This window comes from Oncorhynchus tshawytscha, linkage group LG29 (genome assembly GCF_018296145.1).
Source record: "Oncorhynchus tshawytscha isolate Ot180627B linkage group LG29, Otsh_v2.0, whole genome shotgun sequence".
In the NCBI taxonomy this organism is placed as follows: Eukaryota; Metazoa; Chordata; class Actinopteri; order Salmoniformes; family Salmonidae; genus Oncorhynchus; species Oncorhynchus tshawytscha.
The window spans coordinates 14828134-14846859 of record NC_056457.1 but is presented as its reverse complement, the minus strand read 5'-3'; the positions used below and the strand labels follow the sequence as shown (position 1 = coordinate 14846859).

Here is an 18726-nt window from a genome sequence, read left to right as displayed (position 1 = left end):
TGCCTTGCTCTGGGGCAGAATGACAGATTTTTACCTTGTCCGCTCAGGGATTTGATCTATCAACGTTTCAGTTAATGCTCTAACCACTAGGCTACCTGCTGACTCTGGAACAGAGGAAACAAATTCTCTGGAGTGATGAATCACGCTTCACCATCTGTCAGTCCGACAGACAAATCTGGGTTTTGGCGGATGCCAGGAGTACACTACCTGCCCAAATGCATAGCGCTAACCGTAAAGTTTGGTAGAGGAGGAATATTGGTCTGGGGTTGTTTTCATGGTTAGGGCTAGGCCCCTTAGTTCCAGTGAAGGGAAATCTTAATGCTACAGCATACAATTACATTATAGATGATTCTGTGCTTCAAACTTCATAGCAACAGTTTGGGGAAGGCCTTCCTGTCACAGAATGACAATGCCCCTGTGGACAAAGCGAGGTCCATAAAGAAATGGTTTGTCGAGATCGGTGTGGAAAAACTTGACTGGCCTGCACAGAGCCCTGACCTGAACCCCATCGAACACCTTTGGGATGAATTGGATCGCTGACTGTAAGCCAGGCCTAATTGCCCAACATCAGTGCCCCGACCTCACTGATGTTCTTGTGGCTGAATGGAAGCAATCCCACAGCAATGTTCCAACATCTAGTGGAAAGCCTTCCCAGAAGAGTGGAGGCTGTTATAGCAGTAAACGAAGAAGAGTGGAAGAGTGGAGGCTGTTATAGCAACTCTATATTAATGCCCATAATTTTGGAATGAGATGTTCGACAAGCAGGTGTCCACATACTTTTGGTCATGTAGTGTACCTCAGTCTTGTTTTGATTTAGCTGAAGGAAGTTGTGAGCCATCGAAGTATTTAAATCACGAATATAGTCTAATCATTTATTTGTGCAGCTAAAATCCTCTGGTGACACAGAAATGTAAAGTCGTGTATTGTCCGCGGAACAGTCAAAATAAATGCTGTGCTTTCTGATAACGCTGCCAAGGGGGAACATAAATATAAACTGAACAGTACCGGACCCAAAATCAAACCTTGTGGAATGCCACATGTGATATGTATTTTCTATTAGTTATGTTCACCAAGGGTGACAAAAAACTCTTGACCGGTTAAATAGGTCCCAATTTAGAACTGGACTGGAGAAGCCAACCCACCTCTCCAGTCTATCCAGAAGGATGTCATGGTCAACAGTGTTGAATGCGGAACTTAAATCCAAAAGTACAAGGACAGAGAGCTGTTTGGCATCTGTGTTGGCTCTAAGATACCACTTTAACTAAGGCTGTCTCTGTGCTGTGGTGGGCCCGAAAACCAGATTGGATTTTTTTTAATTATATATATATATATATATATATAGTTGGCAGATAGAAAATAATTTTGCTTTTAGAACACCAATTTCTCCAGAATTTTGCTTAATAATGGAAGGTTAGAGATTGGCTGAAAATGGCTAAAAGCTGAAGAATCTAGATTACTTTTCTTCAGAAGGCATTTCACCACAGCAGTTTTTAGTGCGGTGGGGAAAGTGCCTGTGGACAGGGAGTGATTAACAATAGCTTGCACTTCTTCAGATATGCAATTAAAACCTGTTTTGAAGAAGGTGGTGGGGATAGGCAGGTAGAAGGCCTAAGTTGTGATATTACTTTCCTGAGCATGTCTGTGTCAACCAGGGAAAATAAATCCATAGTGCCTCTGCATGGTAGTCTTGGGCACGTATATCATCAAACCCCTCATTGTTATCTTAACTCTCAAATATGCTGCAAACTCATCACATTTGGAGGAAAGTTCACATAGGTTTGCAGGGGTAGGCTTTATCAGGCCATCAATTGTCAAGAAGAGCTCTCAAATTATTATTAGTTTATAAATTTTTCGAGCTAATTCTTTAGAGCACTACTTCACTGCTCTGGTATCACTGAGGGGGGCGAGGAGTGCATGGAGGGACTGAACCATCCCTTGCCGTTCTGTATGGAAAACGACCTTATTGATTGCAGCAGTGTGTGTGTGTGTGTGTGTGTGTGTGTGTGTGTGTGTGTGTGTGTGTGTGTGTGTGTGCGTGTGTGCATGAATATGTGTCAGTTAAATCTATGGGTCCTTCGTGTCCTCCCAATCAGAGGTAGATGATGTTAGATGATGGCGAGTACGCTGTTTCTAAACATCATTCTCAGTGATGGAGGAGAGGTTTCTGTGTCGTGTGCGTTTGTCCTTTGACCTCTTGATTTGTGGGTAAAAAGGAGAACAGTCCAGAGACAGGTCAAAAGCCATCACCAACAACATGCCTAACCAGAGAATCCTGGAAAGACAAGAGTAGTGCAATCTGAAGTAGAGGTTGACCGATTATGATTTTTTTCAACGCTGATACCGATTATTGGAGGACCAAAAAAAGCCGCTACCGATTAATCGGCCAATTTAAAATAAAATACAAATTAATATAATACATCAATAAAATAAATTTAGCCTCAAATAAATAATCAAACATGTTCAATTTGGTTTAAATAATGCAAAAACAAAGTGTTGGAGAAGAAAGTAAAAGTGCAATATGTGCCATGGAAAAGAGCTAACGTTTAAGTTCCTTGCTCAGAACATGAGAACATATGAAAGCTGGTGGTTCCTTTTAACATGAGTCTTCAATATTCCATAAGTCTAAATATTGCTGTTACATTGCACAACCTTCAATGTTATGTCATAATTACGTAAAATTCTGGCAAATTATTTGGCCCATACACTGACTCTGTGTGCAATGAACGCAAGAGAAGTGACACAATTTCACCTGGTTAATATTGCCTGCTAACCTGGATTTCTTTCAGCTAAATATGCAGGTTTAAAGATATATACTTCTGTGTATTGATTTTAAGAAAGGCATTGATGTTTATGGTTAGGTATACATTGGAGCAACGATACGCACCGCATCGATTACCGTAATTGCTGGACTATTAAGCGCACCTGAATATAAACCGCACCCACTGAATTATTAAAAAATATGTACTTTGTACGTAAATACGCTGCACATTTCTATAAGCCACAGGTGCCTACCGGTACATTGAAACAAATGAACTTGGTCACTATCTTCCTCCTCCTGTGCACTGAAACCACTGAAGTCATCTCCTTCGGTGTCAGAGATGAATAGCCTCAGAATTGCTTCATCCGATTTTGGATCGTTTTCATTGTCGCTCTTGTCACTTTCATCCGGAGGCAAATACCCCGCTGAGCTCATGCTGCCCCTTCAACACGCAGCAGTCCAGCCTTTCGAAACCCGTTGATGATAGTGGATTTTTTGACAATGCTCCACGCTGTCAGGACCCACTGGCAGACTTGACCATAAGTTGCTCTTCGCATGCAGCCCGTTTTAGTGAAGGATTTCTCCCCACTTGTCATCCAAGACTCCCACTGAACAAGGAGCGCCACCTTAAATGCACGATTTACACTGATGTCGAGTGGCTGCAAATACTTTGGGCCATCTGCTTTTCTTCCCTCTGAAAGCCTTTGTTGTCTTTTTGCACTGAGTCAGTTCCTCACGCTGCTGTTTCCAACGACTTATCATCGACTCATTAAGGCCAAGCTCCCGTGCAGCAGCTCTCTTTCCTTTTCATACAGCCAGATCGATCGCCTTCAACTTGAAAGCTGCATCATATGCATTTCTCCGTGTCTTTGCCCTGATGAGGGTGACAAAATTACTACCGTAATCAGAATTATGGGAAGTTTGAGCGCGCTCGATTTTACGTCACATTATGTGACGGTGCTCAGTTTTTTGGCGGCATGAATCTTGTGAAAGCGTGAAAAATCCATAAATTAGCCGCGTCATTGTATAAACCGCGAGGTTCAAAGCGTGGGAATAAAGTAGCGGCTTATAGTCCAGCAATTACGGTATATGCAACGCAGGACACGCTAGATAAACTAGTAATATCACCAACCATGTGTAGTTAACTAGTGATTATGATTGATTAATTGATTGTTTTTTATAAGATAAGTTTAATGCTAGCTAGCAACTTACCTTGGCTTACTGCATTCGCGTAACAGGCAGGCTCCTCGTGGAGTGCAATGAGAGGCAGGTGTTTAGCAGGTGTTTAGAGAGTTGGACTAGTTAACTGTAAGATTGAATCCCTGAGCTGACAAGGTAAAAATCTGTCGTTCTGCCCCAGAACAAGGCAGTTAACCCACCGTTCCTAGGCCGTCATTGAAAGTAAGAATGCGTTCTTAACTGACTTGCCTAGTTAAATAAAGGTGTTAAAAAAAAATATATATATATATATATATATTTTTTTTAAATCAGCCAAATCGGTGTCCAAAAATACTGATTTCCGATTGTTATGAAAACTTGAAATCGGCCATTCCGATTAATCGGTCGACCTCTAATCTGAACTACAGTAGATGGATAGATAGGAGTAGATCAATGTGAGTACACATATGTTTTAAAAGGCGAGAGGGAGAGAGGGGTGGGGACTGTGAAGAGAGTCTTTTTCCATCCCAAATGGCTCCCTATTTCCTTTATAGTGCACTACTTTTGACCAGGGTCCATGGGGAATAAAGAGCCATTTGGGACAAGGCCAGGGACAGAAGAGTGGGAGTGTGAGGAGAGAGAGAGGAAGAGAAGAGGTAAAAGTCACCCCCATGCCTCTGCTGTTTCCATAGTGATAAGGTCAACATTTTACGGGTATGGGGGGCCACTTTTGAGGAATGCCTTCGCTCGCACACACTTATTTTATTTATTTTATTTCACCTTTATTTAACCAGGTAGGCTAGTTGAGAACAAGTTCTCATTTGCAACTGCAACCTGGCCAAGATAAAGCATAGCAATTCAACACATACAACAACACAGTTACACATGGAATAAACAAAACATACAGTCAATAATACAGTAGAACAAAAGAAAACAAAAAGTCTATATACAGTGAGTGCAAATGAGGTAAGATAAGGGAGTTAAGGCTTGAACAGATGAAGAAGGATACAAAGGCAATCCAATTTTTTAAAATAACTGTATCAGGGTTTATTCTGGGTCAAAAAGGAGCTGAGGTGGTGGTCATGGAGGGGTTGTGGTAACTGGTGCGGTCACCCTCCTGTTGGCCGCAGGCCAAAATGTAGCTGTTTTAAAGCTAATTTCTTGCAATTCTACACCTTTTTACATGTGGCGGAGAGAAAATGTTTCAGTTTTAAAGCTAATTTCGTGTTCTACGCATTTTGCCATGGCTTATGCTATCTGAGTGACTCAAATGTTATAACAAAATAAATGGGGGCACCATGCCATGACAAAAATACTCCTGAATGTGTCATTTTGGGCATTTTAGATTCCCCTGACTGTCTAGCTCTTATTTTGATGATTATTGGTTTTCAAAGATGATTTAATTTAAAAAATATTTAGGTCCATGATCTTTTCTACATACTTTCTATCTGCTTTTAGTCGTTTAAGTTAACACTGAATTTATTTTTTTTACTGTTTGGAAATAGGCGGACCAAAAAAACATACGCAGAATAAACCCTGTGGGATATCTGTCACTAGTGTTAATGACCTTACGTAGAAGTCAACACACCCTCACTCATGCACGCGCATACCTTAGAAGAGCCAAAAGATTTTTTATCTGCTCATCTCCTATTCACAGTAAGTTGACATGCACAGACAAGTCTCAAGTCCATGTAATCACCAACAACACTACTGTTGAAATGAAACAGACTATCATCAACGTTGAGTGACGGACTGAACAAAGCCAACACGGTCAACGGAACGCGAGCCTAGCGACTGGTGCCTCTGTCACTGGCAGTATCCCAAATGGAACCCTATTCCTATATGCTCTGGTCAAAAGTAATGCAAGATAAGGAATATGGTGCAATTTGGGCCACCATCTCTACGAATGCTGCCTCTAATCAGCCTTACAGGGGTGATGTGTTTGCCCAGAGCATCCTGTTAAAGCCAGGGTTAAAGAAGGCTAATATCAGAGCCATGTTTTTCTCCCAGTGCAGTCCCAGCCACGCTGGAGTCTTGTGTCGTAAGGGACGGTCAATTATTGGTCCTGCAGGCAGCAGAGCAGTTTGTGTGTAGTGTAGGTGGACTCTGCTAAGCATGCTCCGTAGGGTAGGTAATGATGTGAGGGGCCTTTTCAGCTCAACCTTCAACCCTCCATTCATCTCTCTCTCTTGCTCTCTCTCTCCGACACAAACACATACACACAAACAAGGACACATGCAGGCACACTTACTAATGCATGCAGTGCCTTCAGAAATTATTCATACCCCTCGACTTACTTTTGTTGTGTTACAGCCTGAATTGAAAATAGATGAAATATTAGTTTTTTTCACCCATCTACACACAATACCCCATAATGACAAAGTGAAAACATGTTTTTTTTTAAATTACATATATATTTCATTTAAATACAGTTGAATTTGGAAGTTTACATACACCTAAGCTAAATACATTTAAACTCCGTTTTTCACAATTCCTGACATTTAATCCTAGTAAAAATTCCCTGTCTCAGGTCAATTAGAATCAGCACTTTATTTTAATAATGTGAAATGTCAGTTTACATACATACAATTAGTATTTGTTAGCATTGAATTTAAATTGTTCAACTTGGGTCAAACGTTTCAGGTAGCCTTCCACAAGCTTCCCACAATTATTTGGGTGAATTTTGTCCCATTCCTCCTGGCAGAGCTGGTGTAACTGAGTCAGGTTTGTAGGCCTCCTTGATCGCACACACTTTTTAAGTTCTGCCCACACATGTTCTATAGGATTGAGGTCAGGGCTTTGTGATGGCCACTCCAACACCTTGACCTTGTTGTCCTGTAGCCATTTTGCTACAACTTTGGAAGTATGCTTGGGGTCATTGTCCATTTGGAAGACACATTTGCAACCAAGCTTTAACTTCTGACTGATGTCTTGAGATGCTGCTTCAATATATCCACATAATTTTCCTACCTCATTATGCCATCTATTTTGTGAAGTGCACCAGTCCCTCCTGCAGCAAAGCACCCCCTCAACATGATGCTGCCACCCCCGTGCTTCACGGTTGGGAAGGTGTTGTTCGGCTTGCAAGCCTCCCCCTTTTTCCTCCAAACATAACGATGGTCATTATGGCCAAACAGTTCTATTTTTGTTTCATCAGACCAGAGGACATTTCTCCAAAAAGTACGATCTTTGTCCCCATGTGCAGTTGCAAACCATAGTCTGGCTTTTTATGGCGGATTTGGAGCAGTGGCTTCTTCCTTGCTGAGCGGCCTTTCAGGTTATGTTGATATAGGACAAGTTTTACTGTGGATATAGATACCTTTGTACCTGTTCCCTCCAGCATCTTCACAAGGTCCTTTGCTGTTGTTCTGGGATTGATTTGCACTTTTAGCACCAACGTACATTCATCTCTAGGAGACAGAACGTGTCTCCTTCCTGAGTGGTATGACGGCTGCGTGGTCCCATACAGGCTTCCTTTTTACTCTGTCATTTAGGTTAGTATTGTGGAGTAACTACAATGTTGTTGATCCATCCTCAGTTTCCTCCTATCACAGCCATTAAACTCTGTAATTGTTTTAAAGTCACCATTGGCCTCATGGTGAAATCCCTGAGCACGTTCCTTCCTCGCCGGCAACTGAATTAGGAAGGACGCCTGTATCTTTGTAGTGACTGGGTGTATTAATACACCATCCAGAGTGTAATTAATAACCACCATGCTCAAAGGAATATTCAATGTCTGATTTTTATTTTCTTTGTGAGGAATTGGGAAACCTCCCTGGTGTTTCTGGTTGAATCTGCGTTTCAAATTCACTGCTCGACTGAGGGACCTTACAGATAATTGTACAGTGGTTGCTCCACCAAAAGTTTAGTGATTATGCTGCGGTACTTAGAGGTCATTTGTGGTTTAGTACGGTACCCTGCGTCACCACTTCATTGCTCCAGACCAGCGCAAGGGGAAGTTAGAGTCCTGATGATGCTTTTGGGTTCTACAATGTGTCTCTAATTGACAATGAATGGGCGACATAAACCTAAATAGAAACTGATAATTGTGCACAGCTTCAGTATTACTTACTAAAACTGTTGTTACACTAAGGTTTTTATTGTTTTATTTGGATGATTTTGCACTTACTGTAGTAGTGTAGCCCAGTCTTTAATAAAGACAAGTTTTGGTTATCCTGACCTGGACACCATGTACAGTATTATAATAGCCCATTATGGGCTGTTAGCAGGACAATATACCTTAACCAAAACCTCTCTGTATTTTGATACTTTGTGGATGGGGCCTCCCCATTGGCGTCGCTGTCTAGGTCACCGCATCGCAATGCAAAATGAGATGCTACAGATACATGGGTTGGGCGCCACCGGGAGACCCATGAGGCGGCTTTTGGTTTTAATTTAGAATCCTCCAATCCTCTATATCTAATTATTGGCGGAGAGTCACATCATATTTTTCTATATACTGCAGGCCTACCGTAGGCGACATGAGTCTCACTAGTGTTGAGTAATGTGCTGAGTAATGTGGTGTAGGTTTTATTTATTTAAAGGGCATATTGAAGTTAGAAGCAATAGGATTTGAAGCAATAGCCTACAACTATTTTAGCACCATTTTGCTCTGTTCTGAGAAAAGCATGGGGACTGGTCTTGATAAATCAATGATATATTTATTTTCACTGAATCTTCGTTTGGGTATTGGTTAGATGAAAATGACACAATTAGGGTGTAGAAATGTTGTGCTCTTAGTGTATCCTTTATTTAACTATTCAAGTCAGTCAAGAACAAATTTGTATTTACAAGGACAGCCTACTCCTTCCTCCCCATCTGGGAATTGAACCCTGGTCTCCCACGTGCCTGCACAACACGGGGATTCTTTAGCTAAATAGCCAAGCACTGTATCCTACTCCCGCCCATCACGTTGTACAGTGCCATATTTTCCGTTCCATTCCAACAGAAACACCATAATATTAATCAAATTAATTCAGCAACATTTCTTAAAATCAGTCCCATATATTATGTTCTTACAAAAAAGTTTTAAATTCTCTAGCACAGCCACTATTGAAGGCTATGAAACGCTTCTCAAAGATGCCCTCTGGTGGTCAAACTAGCACTAACTAGCATTAATGGTACCCGTGGTTGGCAATTAAATAACGTGCCATAGAATTCTGCGGCACCACGCAAGCTGTGTTGCAGTACGCTGCAACTTTTAAACGACGAACCACTCTATGTGTGGTGTACAGAGATGAGGTAGTCATTCAAAAATCATGTTAAACACTATTATTGCACACAGGGTGAGTCCACGCAATATATTATGTGACTTGTTAAGCACATTTTTACTCCTGAACTTATTTAGGCTTGCCATAACAAAGGGGTTGAAAACTTATTGACTCAAAACATTTCAGCTTTTCATTTTTCATTTGTAAACATTTCTAAAAACATAATTCCACTTTAACATTATGGGATATTGTGTGTAGATTCTGGCATTTTAAATGCAGTGGCAGCCACGATTTAGCAGTATAGGGGAAACACTGACGTAACACCCTGTCTCTAAGCCAGTGTTGGGACATTAAGCAGCTGTTACCCCAGACTGAGAGTTGTCCCCTTTGCCCCAATTACCCAGCTGGGGGGTATGGGCAGACTGCCCTCTAGATCCTGCCCTTAAGAGTCCAACCCACCACTCTGTGTTTACATTATTTATCACATCATTAGTCTGCTCATAATTGACATAATTGTGTACAGACTGCTGACAGCCTGCCTTTGTTAGAGTTCCATGAAGATGTGAGGTGAACTACAGAGAAAAGGCTCTAGTTATAAGGAGACATTGTAGGAACCTGGGTTCTACAGGGGGCTAGACTAGTCGAGTAGAGATATGGTAGAGAGATATGGAAGACCATCCCTCACCATAACCTCCACATGTGCCGGTCTAGCCACATTTATAACGGAACCCAATCAGCAAAGCTAATTGAGACTAATTCTGTTAGCGACAGCTAATTGTGTGTCCCCAGAGCTCTGAGAGGAATGTCTGTTCCCGTCCCTGTTCATCACCCGACCTCTATGCTAAACAGAACGCATTGAAGAACGTACAATATGAGAACCAGGGTTGGGGTTAATTCCACTAATTCAATTCTAATTAAATTCCCATCCCTCTGACTGTAAATTCAATTCAATTTCAATTCCTCAGAATGATTATGTCACTATACTAGTTATACTTGAAATATAGAAATACAAGTTTAAATTATTATTTTTAAATCCTGCAGTCAATGTTTTATACTAAGTGCATTAACTCCATTACATAACTGTGAAATGTACATATATTGAATTCTAATTCAATTCAATTCCAAAGATGAAATGTTTTTACAATTCCAATATAAAAAGTTTAATTCCAATTCAATTCCAATCCCATAACCTGAAGATTGTTGAAATGTTTTTTAATTCGACCTTAAATAATTCCACTCCACAACCTCACCTCCACCCCCCAAAAAGTATTTTGTGAACTAACACTTGCACGTTACTTTTCTTCCCACCTTACTAGCTCTAACTTTGCTGATAGCTACTTTATTGTGGAAAAATGTACTTATTATGACTGTGATATGGTTCTCCCAACCTAGCATTCTTAAGATGAATGCACTAACTAAGTCACTCTGGATAAGAGTGTCTGCTAAATGACTCAAATGTCAATGTTAATGTAAACATAAATTCTCCACTTCATGAGTGAATTCAAGAATTTCTAATTAAATTGGAATTGACCCCAACTCTGATGAGAACATATGACAGCACTATGAGAACTTGATGTGAACCTCAAGATCCGCAAAATTCCACTTTCCAGGGATATATATATATACTGTATTGTATGCACAAGCTACATACATTTAATAACACCTGAAACAGTCAGTAGCCCAGTTTACTCAGCAAAGGGGGCCAGTAAAAACCTTTCTGACCTCAGCTTGGTAGAAATTAGATTGTTCTAACAGATATATAACGATTAATCAAAGGTGTCTTACCGAGGTAGAGGGAGGCATTCTCCTTCTTGACGTTGTCGTCCAGGTAGGTGGGTCCCAGGGTATAGATGGGCGTCGACCCCATACCCACCAGGATCTGTGCACAGATAAATAGCGCCACGTACAGGTTGTGTTCGTTACCCTCCTGGTCTCGGGGGCACGACGCCACGTCCAAGGCATCCCGCCCGCTGCCGTTCCCGCTCTGGCACAGACCCTCGTGGCCCGTGGACGAGTTGAGCTCCTGGATCTGGTAGGGTGGTGAGATGAAGTGTGGCAAGGAGAACAGAGCCGCTCCTACGGCTATGAACACCCCTCCTACCGCCAGCCAACGCGGCCTCTGACCCCTGCCTCCAAAGTAGGAGATGAAGACGACGACGAAGAGAGAGCCGATGTCAAAGCAGCTGACAAGAAGGCCGGACTCGGAGCTGCGGAGGCTGTAACGCTTCTCGATGGTGGTGATGACGCTACTCAGGTAGCCCGATACCATCAGCGACTGGATGAACGTCAGGTAGCACATGCAGAACAGGAAGCAGCGCGAGTCGGCCAGGATGGCTTGCACATACTTCCTGGCGGGGATACGGAGGAAGCGGGTTAAAGAGAAGCCTAGTTTCTTATCCCTGGCTCCAGTGGCCATGGAGCTTCTCAGCCCCATCAGGCTGGAGGCCGAGGGGGACTGGAGCTTGAAGTCTGTCAGAGAGGAGGGAGACTCTAGAGTCAGGCTAGAGTCAGGGTCAGTGGGGGTTTGGCGATGGAGCTGGCTGCTGTGGTGGTCGGTGGCTGCTGTGGCCATGGAGGTTTGGGTGGTATGGACCAGACGTGGTTCACCCAGCAGAGGCTCATCACAGCCTGACAGACAGGGCCCATTCAGGATGGGGAGACTCTTGGACTTGAAACAGCTCCCTGTGTCATGGGTCATGTACTGATACTGGTTCTGGAACTGTAGGACCTCACGGACCTCCAGGGAATCTGATAGGTCGGAGCCCGTCTCGTCGTTGTCTGATGACATTATTGTGTTTGTTGGGCTACTGAAGATAACTAAGGCTTGAGTATCACTGTATCTCAGTTTAGCTTATTTGGATCCCCATTAGCTGTTGCTCGGGCAGCAACTACTCTTTCTGGGGGCCAGTGTCTCAGAGTGGATAGCTAGAACCACATTAGCACACAGTACTAGTGTGACTACCACTACTTCTGGGCAGACAGCAATAGAAAGTACACTGCCCTGACAGTAGATATGGAGACCTGTGTTGGTGCTGGTGGGACTCTCTAGCAATGGACATGATTCAGCTGCATTGCTGTTTGCACTTAGCAGAGCAATGCTGCGTTGCTTATATCACAAACATACTATGTATGCTCCTCATTTGGGCTAAAATAAATAAATAAAAATATCTCACAAACAACTAAACAGCGCTATCTGGGTTGGATAGAAAAACATAACGTTTTTCAACTGTGTGATTCCAGCGAGCCAGCCCGACCGTTATTTCTATGAAGTAATTCTGTTGACAGGCAACACGCAAGCAAAACACTAAGGGAACTATGTGAGATGTTTGGATTTGGAGAAGATAATAGGTCCTTTGTATAGTTTTTTTTTTTCAGTCCTGTTTTTCGTTTTTCTGGTCAGTGGTGATTTGATAGCTCTTTGTTTAGTTGTCACTGCATTAAGTCCTCGTGGGGAAGATTTTTTCTCTCTCAAACAGCTGAGCAGAATCCTACAGAGAAATGACAGTGGAGACAATTTACCACAAAAGAATTCACCTGACAGCACTTTGTGACATAAACTGGTGTAAGAAGGGCTTTATAAATACATTTGATTGATTGACAAATAGGCTATTCTCCATGTGTACAAGGTTGTTACATGTGTTACATCTCCATCGTGGTTCGTCTTTCCTATATCCCACTGGCAACATTGTGTCATTTTAGAAACAAGTCATACGATATAGGTTACATATTCGATGAATAACGGTCAACAAGAAACAGTAATTTCCTACAAAACAAATCAACATAATTGAGCCGAAATTAAAACCTGCCATAGCAAATCTCCCGTTCTGTCAAGCGATGAATTCAGAGAACAATGAAAAACACCACTGGTTACCCTTTTAGAAAATAAAGGCTACATGATTCAAGTAACTATTCAGACATATAGCTGTAACCGTTCTTGAACCTAACTGTTATGTTGACACCAAACTTCCAGACAATGTAAAGAGAAAAGCGACTGTAAGATGCCATCGTTTACCGTATTGAGGCTCGAATCCTCGCGCAGGACCGAGAGACGGAAGTAGGCTGTTGTCTCCGACGCTGCCACTCAGTGAATGAGATTGCGGATGGTGTGGGGGAATAGGCTAATGTAAAGGGGCGAATTATTTTTCACGCAAGCGACCGGGATTTGTAGTCCTTCAATCGCCATGCTCTCCCTTAATTTCCCTTACGTTCTCTCCAAACATGAGAAACAAGTGGTGATTGTCTGCTCTAGCCTACTCTGATTGTCGTGAAAACGACACGCGGAGCGTCAGAAAAGATGATGTATGTTTCGCTATAAATGTAATCAATTATGTGGACAGTGAGACACAAAGTTCCGAAACGATTGGTCAGCCGCTCAGCTCATTCAGAACACAGCATTATAATCGACAGCTGGGACCCTCGTTGACCCCACCGGGGATTGACTGCGGGAATGAATTGGCTATTTGCACAATCGCCTCTATTCTTGGGGAAAAAAACCTTACTGCAGCCACTTATCCAGAAGTTGCATGGCATTTGAATTGAAAGTAAGGAATACTTTCAATTCAAATGCTATGCAGCTTGTAAACTCAATGTATGTGAATTAATTTTAAAGCATTGCGTTTGTTGTTTGCTGCTGTAGTTTTCTCCATATATATCAAGGATGTTTTCTAGCATAATGTTCTCCATAAGGTAAAACGTATTTAAGTAGCCTATGTTTTATTCAATACCTTATTAGCTTTGTTATTAATTAGCCTACATAGGTAAACACACTGGAGCTTTGTGAATAAACTGTAAATAAAGCATTAATATATAACTATTAGCCCCCACCTTCAAATAACCTAGAGCAGGGGTACTCTGTTAAAAACCCTGTAAAGCCCTGTAAAGTGGCCATGAATTTGACCATATCTTAAAGGCAGCTCTGTGGCAAGTACAATTCTGTATGTCTTATTACAGTACACCTACTATAATCAGGGGTGTCATGCACCCCAGACATCTGAGGGGGCACAAAGTACATGAGGATGGCTGGGGGGTGGTCCGGAGACGGGCTTGCATATCAAAGCATCTCCGTTATTATCTATGCATAGTCACTTTAATAACTCTACCTACAGTTGAAGTATTATTTAACAAACTATAGTTTTGGCAAAGCAGTTAGGACATTACTTTGTGCATGACACAAGTCATTTTTTCTACAATTGTTTACAGACAGATTATTTCACATAATTCACTGTATCACAATTCCAGTGGGTCAGAAGTTTAATACACTAAGTTGGCAAATTCCAGAAAATGATGTCATGCCTTTTAGAAGCTTCTGATAGGCTAATTGACATAATTGACATAATTTGAGTCAATTGGAGGTGTACCTGTGGATGTATTTCAAGACCTACCTTCAAACTCGGTGAATCTTTGCTTGACATCATGGGAAAATCAAAAGAAATCAGCCAAGACCTCCAATAAAAAAATGTATACCTCCACAAGTCTGGTTCATTCTTGGGAGCAATTTCCAAATGCCAATCTGTACAAACAATAGTATGCAAGTATAAACACCATGGGACCACGCAGCCGTCACACCGCTCAGGAAGGAGACGCGTTCTGTCTCCTAGAGATGAACGTGCTTTGGTGCGAAAAGTGCAAATCAATCCCAGAACAACAGCAAAGGAATTGTGAAGATGCTGGAAGAAACAGGCACAAAAGTATCTACAGTATGTCCACAGTAAACCGAGTCCTATATTGACATAACCTGAAAGGCCGCTCAGTAAGGAAGAAGCCACTGCTCCAAAACCGCCATAAAAAAGCCAAACTGGTCGCAAATGGGTCTTCCAAATGGACAATGACCCAAAGCATACTTCCTAAGTTGTGGCAAAATGGTTTATGGACAACAAAGTCATGGTATTGTAGTGGCCATCACAAAGCCCGGACCTCAAGCCTGAAATAGTGTGTGCGAGCAAGGAGGCCTACAAACCCACTCAGTTAAAACTGCTCTGTCAGGAGGAATGGGCCAAAATTCACCCAATTTACTGTAGGAAGCTTGTGGAAGACTACTCAGAACATTTGACCCAAGTTAAACAATTTAAAGGCAATGCTACCAAATACTAATTAAGTGTATGTAAACTTCTGACCTACTAGGAATGTGATGAAATAAATAAAAGCTGAAATGAATCATTCTCTCTACTATTATTCTGACATTTCACATTCTTAAAATTAAGTGGTGATCCTAACTGACTGGGATTTTACTAGGATTAAATGTCAGGAATTTTGAAAAACTGAGTTTAAATTAATTTGGTGTATAAGGTGTATGTAAACTTCCGACTTCAACTGTGCATGTACATATTACCTCAATTACCTCGACACTGGTGCCCCGGCACATTGACTCTGTACCGGTACCCCCTGTATATAGCCCCGCTGTTGTTATTTACTGCTGCTCTTTAATTATTTGTTATTCTTATCGCTTACTTTTTTTAAACATATTTTCTTACAACTCCATTGTTGGTTAAGGGCTTGTAAGTAAGCATTTCAATGTAAGGTCTACCTGTTGTATTTGGCACGAGTTATTTTGACCTGTTGAGTGGTCTTTATCCTCCTGACTGGTGGTTCTTTTTTTAAAGAAACTAAATATGCTTCTCTGCATCTCTGCTAAAATCTAGGTAAAAGATTTAAAGGAATGTGAGTCTTATTCAGTACACTCAGTTATTGCTTGCTTGCTTTGCTAAAGTCTACCAACCTTGCCAGCAGGAATGACAGCTAAGATAACCATTAGTCATGGTTGGCTAATAGCTAACCAGCATAGCTGTCTCCTCCTCCCTCCTCCCTCCTCTCCTCCTTCCTGTGGTCCCTCGCTCCCAGTCACGGTTGGCTAATGGTTAACCATCATAGCCGTCTCCTCGTCCTCTCTCATCTTCTGTATTCGGCGCATGTGACAAATAGAATTTGATTTGATTTTGACCTCTTGAGCTGTCTTTATCCTCCTGACTGGTGGTTCTTTTTTTAAAGAAACTAAATATGCTTTTCTGCATCTCTGCTAAAATCTAGGTAAAAGATTTAAAGAAATGTGAGTGTCACGCCCTGACCTTAGATATCTCTGTTTTCTATATATTTTGGTTAGGTCAGGGTGTGACTAGAGTGGGTACTCTAGGGATTTTTGTATGTCCAGGGTTTTTAGTATGTCTAGGGTTTTTGTATGTCATGGGGTTTTTGTATATCTATGTTGGCCTGATATGGTTCCTAATCAGAGACAGCTGTTTATCGTTGTCTCTGACTGGGGATCATAGTTAGGCAGGCCTTTTTTCACACTTTCTGGTTTGGGATCTTGACTATGTGTAGTTGCCTGTCAGCACTATATTGTATAGCTTCACGGTTCATTTGTTATTTTGTTAGTTTGTTCGGTGTTCATTCTTTTAATAAAGAGAATGTACGCATACCACGTGGCGCCTTGGTCCGATCCTTTCAACAAACGTGACAGAAGATCCCACCAAAAATGGACCAAGCAGCGTGTTCAGGAGGAATGGACCTGGGAGGAGATCCTGGATGGAGCAGGACCCTGGACACAGGCTGGGGAGTATCGCCGTCCGAGAGAGGAAATTGAGGCAGAGAAAGCGGAACGGTGACGTTACGAGGAGTATTACCAATGAGGCAAGAACGAGAGGCAGCCCCAAAATATTATATAATATCAGCCCGGCTCCACCTGTACCAGTCCAACGCATCAGACCTCCAGTGCGCATCCACAGTCCAAGACGTCCTGTGCCTCTTCCCAGCACTCGCCCTGAGGTGCGTGTCATCAGCCCGGTGCCACCTGTACTGGCCCCACGCATCTGACCTCCAGTGCGCCTCCACAGTCCATAGCTTCCGACGACAGTTCCCAGTCCGGAACCTCCAGCGACGGTCCCCAGTCCGGGGTCTCCGGCGACGGTCCCCAGTCCGGGGCCTCCGGCGATGATCCACGGTCCGGTTCGACAGAAGCGGAGGGATCAGCGTAAGGAGAGGGGCGGCATCCAGAACCGGAGCCGCCACAGAGGTAGATGCCCATCCGGACCCTCCCCTATAGGTTCAGGTTTGCGGCCGGGAGTCCGCACCTTTGGGGGGGGGGAGGGGGGGTACTGTCACTCCCTGACCTTAGATATCTCTGTTTTCTATATATTTTGGTTAGGTCAGGGTGTGACTAGGGTGGGTACTCTAGGGTTTTTGTATGTCTACTGTTTTTGTATGTCTAGGGTTTTTGTAGGTCTAGGGGTTTTTGTATATCTATGTTGGCCTGATCTGGTTCCCAATCAGAGACAGCTGTTTATTGTTGTCTCTGATTGGGGATCATATTTAGGCAGGCCTTTTTTCCCACTTTCTGGTGTGGGATCTTGACTATGTGTAGTTGCCTGTCAGCACTATATTGTATAATTCACAGTTTGTTTGTTATTTTGTTAGTTTATTCGGTGTTTATTCTTTTAATAAAGAGAATGTACGCATACCACGCGGCGCCTTGGTCCGATCCTTTCAACGAACGTGACAGTAAGTCTTATTCAGTACACTTAGATTTTGCTTGCTTTTCTAATGTCTACCAACCTCGCCAGCAGGATTGACAGCTAAGATACAGGTAACTGCCAAAATAATGGAAACACAAGTAAATGAGGGATACAAAGTATATTGAAAGCAAGTGCTTCCAAACATGGTTCCTGAGATAATTAAGCAATTAACATACAATCATGCTTAGGGTCATGTATAAAAATGCTGGGCAGGTCATTAATTTTGGCTACCATGGCTATGCCTGCATTTCTAAGGTCTTCGAAAGCCAAGTTAACAAACAGATCACCGACGAGTTCGAATCCCACCTTACCTTCTCCGCTATGCAATCTGGTTTCCGAGCTGGTCATGGGTGCACCTCAGCCACGCTCAAGGTCCTAAACGATATCATAACCGCCATGGACAAGAGACAATACTGTGCAGCTGTATTCATCGACCTGGCCAAGGCTTTCGACTCTGTCAATCACCACATTCTTATCCGGAGATGCAAAAGCCTTGGTTTCTCAAATGACTGCCTCGCCTGGTTCACCAACTACTTCTCAGACAGTTCAGTGTGTCAAATCTGAGGGCCTGTTGTCTAGACCTCTGGTAGTCTCTATGGGGGTGCTACAGGGTTCAAACCTCAGGCCGACTCTTTTCTCTGTATACATCAATGATGTAGCTCTTGCTGCTGGTGATTCTCTGATCCACCTCTACGCAGACGAAACCATTCCGTATACTTCTGGCTCTTCTTTGGACACCGTGTTAACTAACCTCCAGACGAGATTCAATGCCATACAACTCTCCTTATGTGGCCTCCAACTGCTCTGAAATGCAAGTAAAACTAAATACATGCCCTTCAACTGATCGCTGCCCACACCATATTCTGACCTAGAATATGTGGACAGTTACAAATACCTAGGCGCCTGGTTAGACTGTAAACTCTCCTTCCAGACTCACATTAAGCATCTCCAATCAAAAATGAAATGTAGAATTGGCTTCCTATTTCACAACAAAGCATCCTTCACTCATGCTGCCAAACATACCCTTGTAACACTGACTATCCTACCGATCCTTGACTTCGGCAATGCCACTTTCAAAATAGCCTCCAACACTTTA

The 18726-nt window shown here is 42.5% G+C and overlaps 1 protein-coding gene across 2 annotated transcripts in view; it reads right to left on the bottom strand.

The window, feature by feature from the left end:
* LOC112245115 (solute carrier organic anion transporter family member 5A1) overlaps positions 1-13294 on the bottom strand; it is a 109530-nt gene extending 96236 nt beyond the window's left edge. For both annotated transcript variants that reach the window (XM_042308661.1, XM_024413091.2), the window contains exons 1-2: positions 13139-13294; positions 10912-12614 (exon numbers count right to left, since the gene is read on the bottom strand). In XM_042308661.1, the coding sequence (XP_042164595.1) occupies positions 10912-11914 (1003 nt within the window). In that variant the 5' untranslated portion in view covers positions 11915-12614; positions 13139-13294. The remainder of the gene's footprint in view (positions 1-10911; positions 12615-13138) is intronic.
* Positions 13295-18726: the final 5432 nt, after the last annotated feature.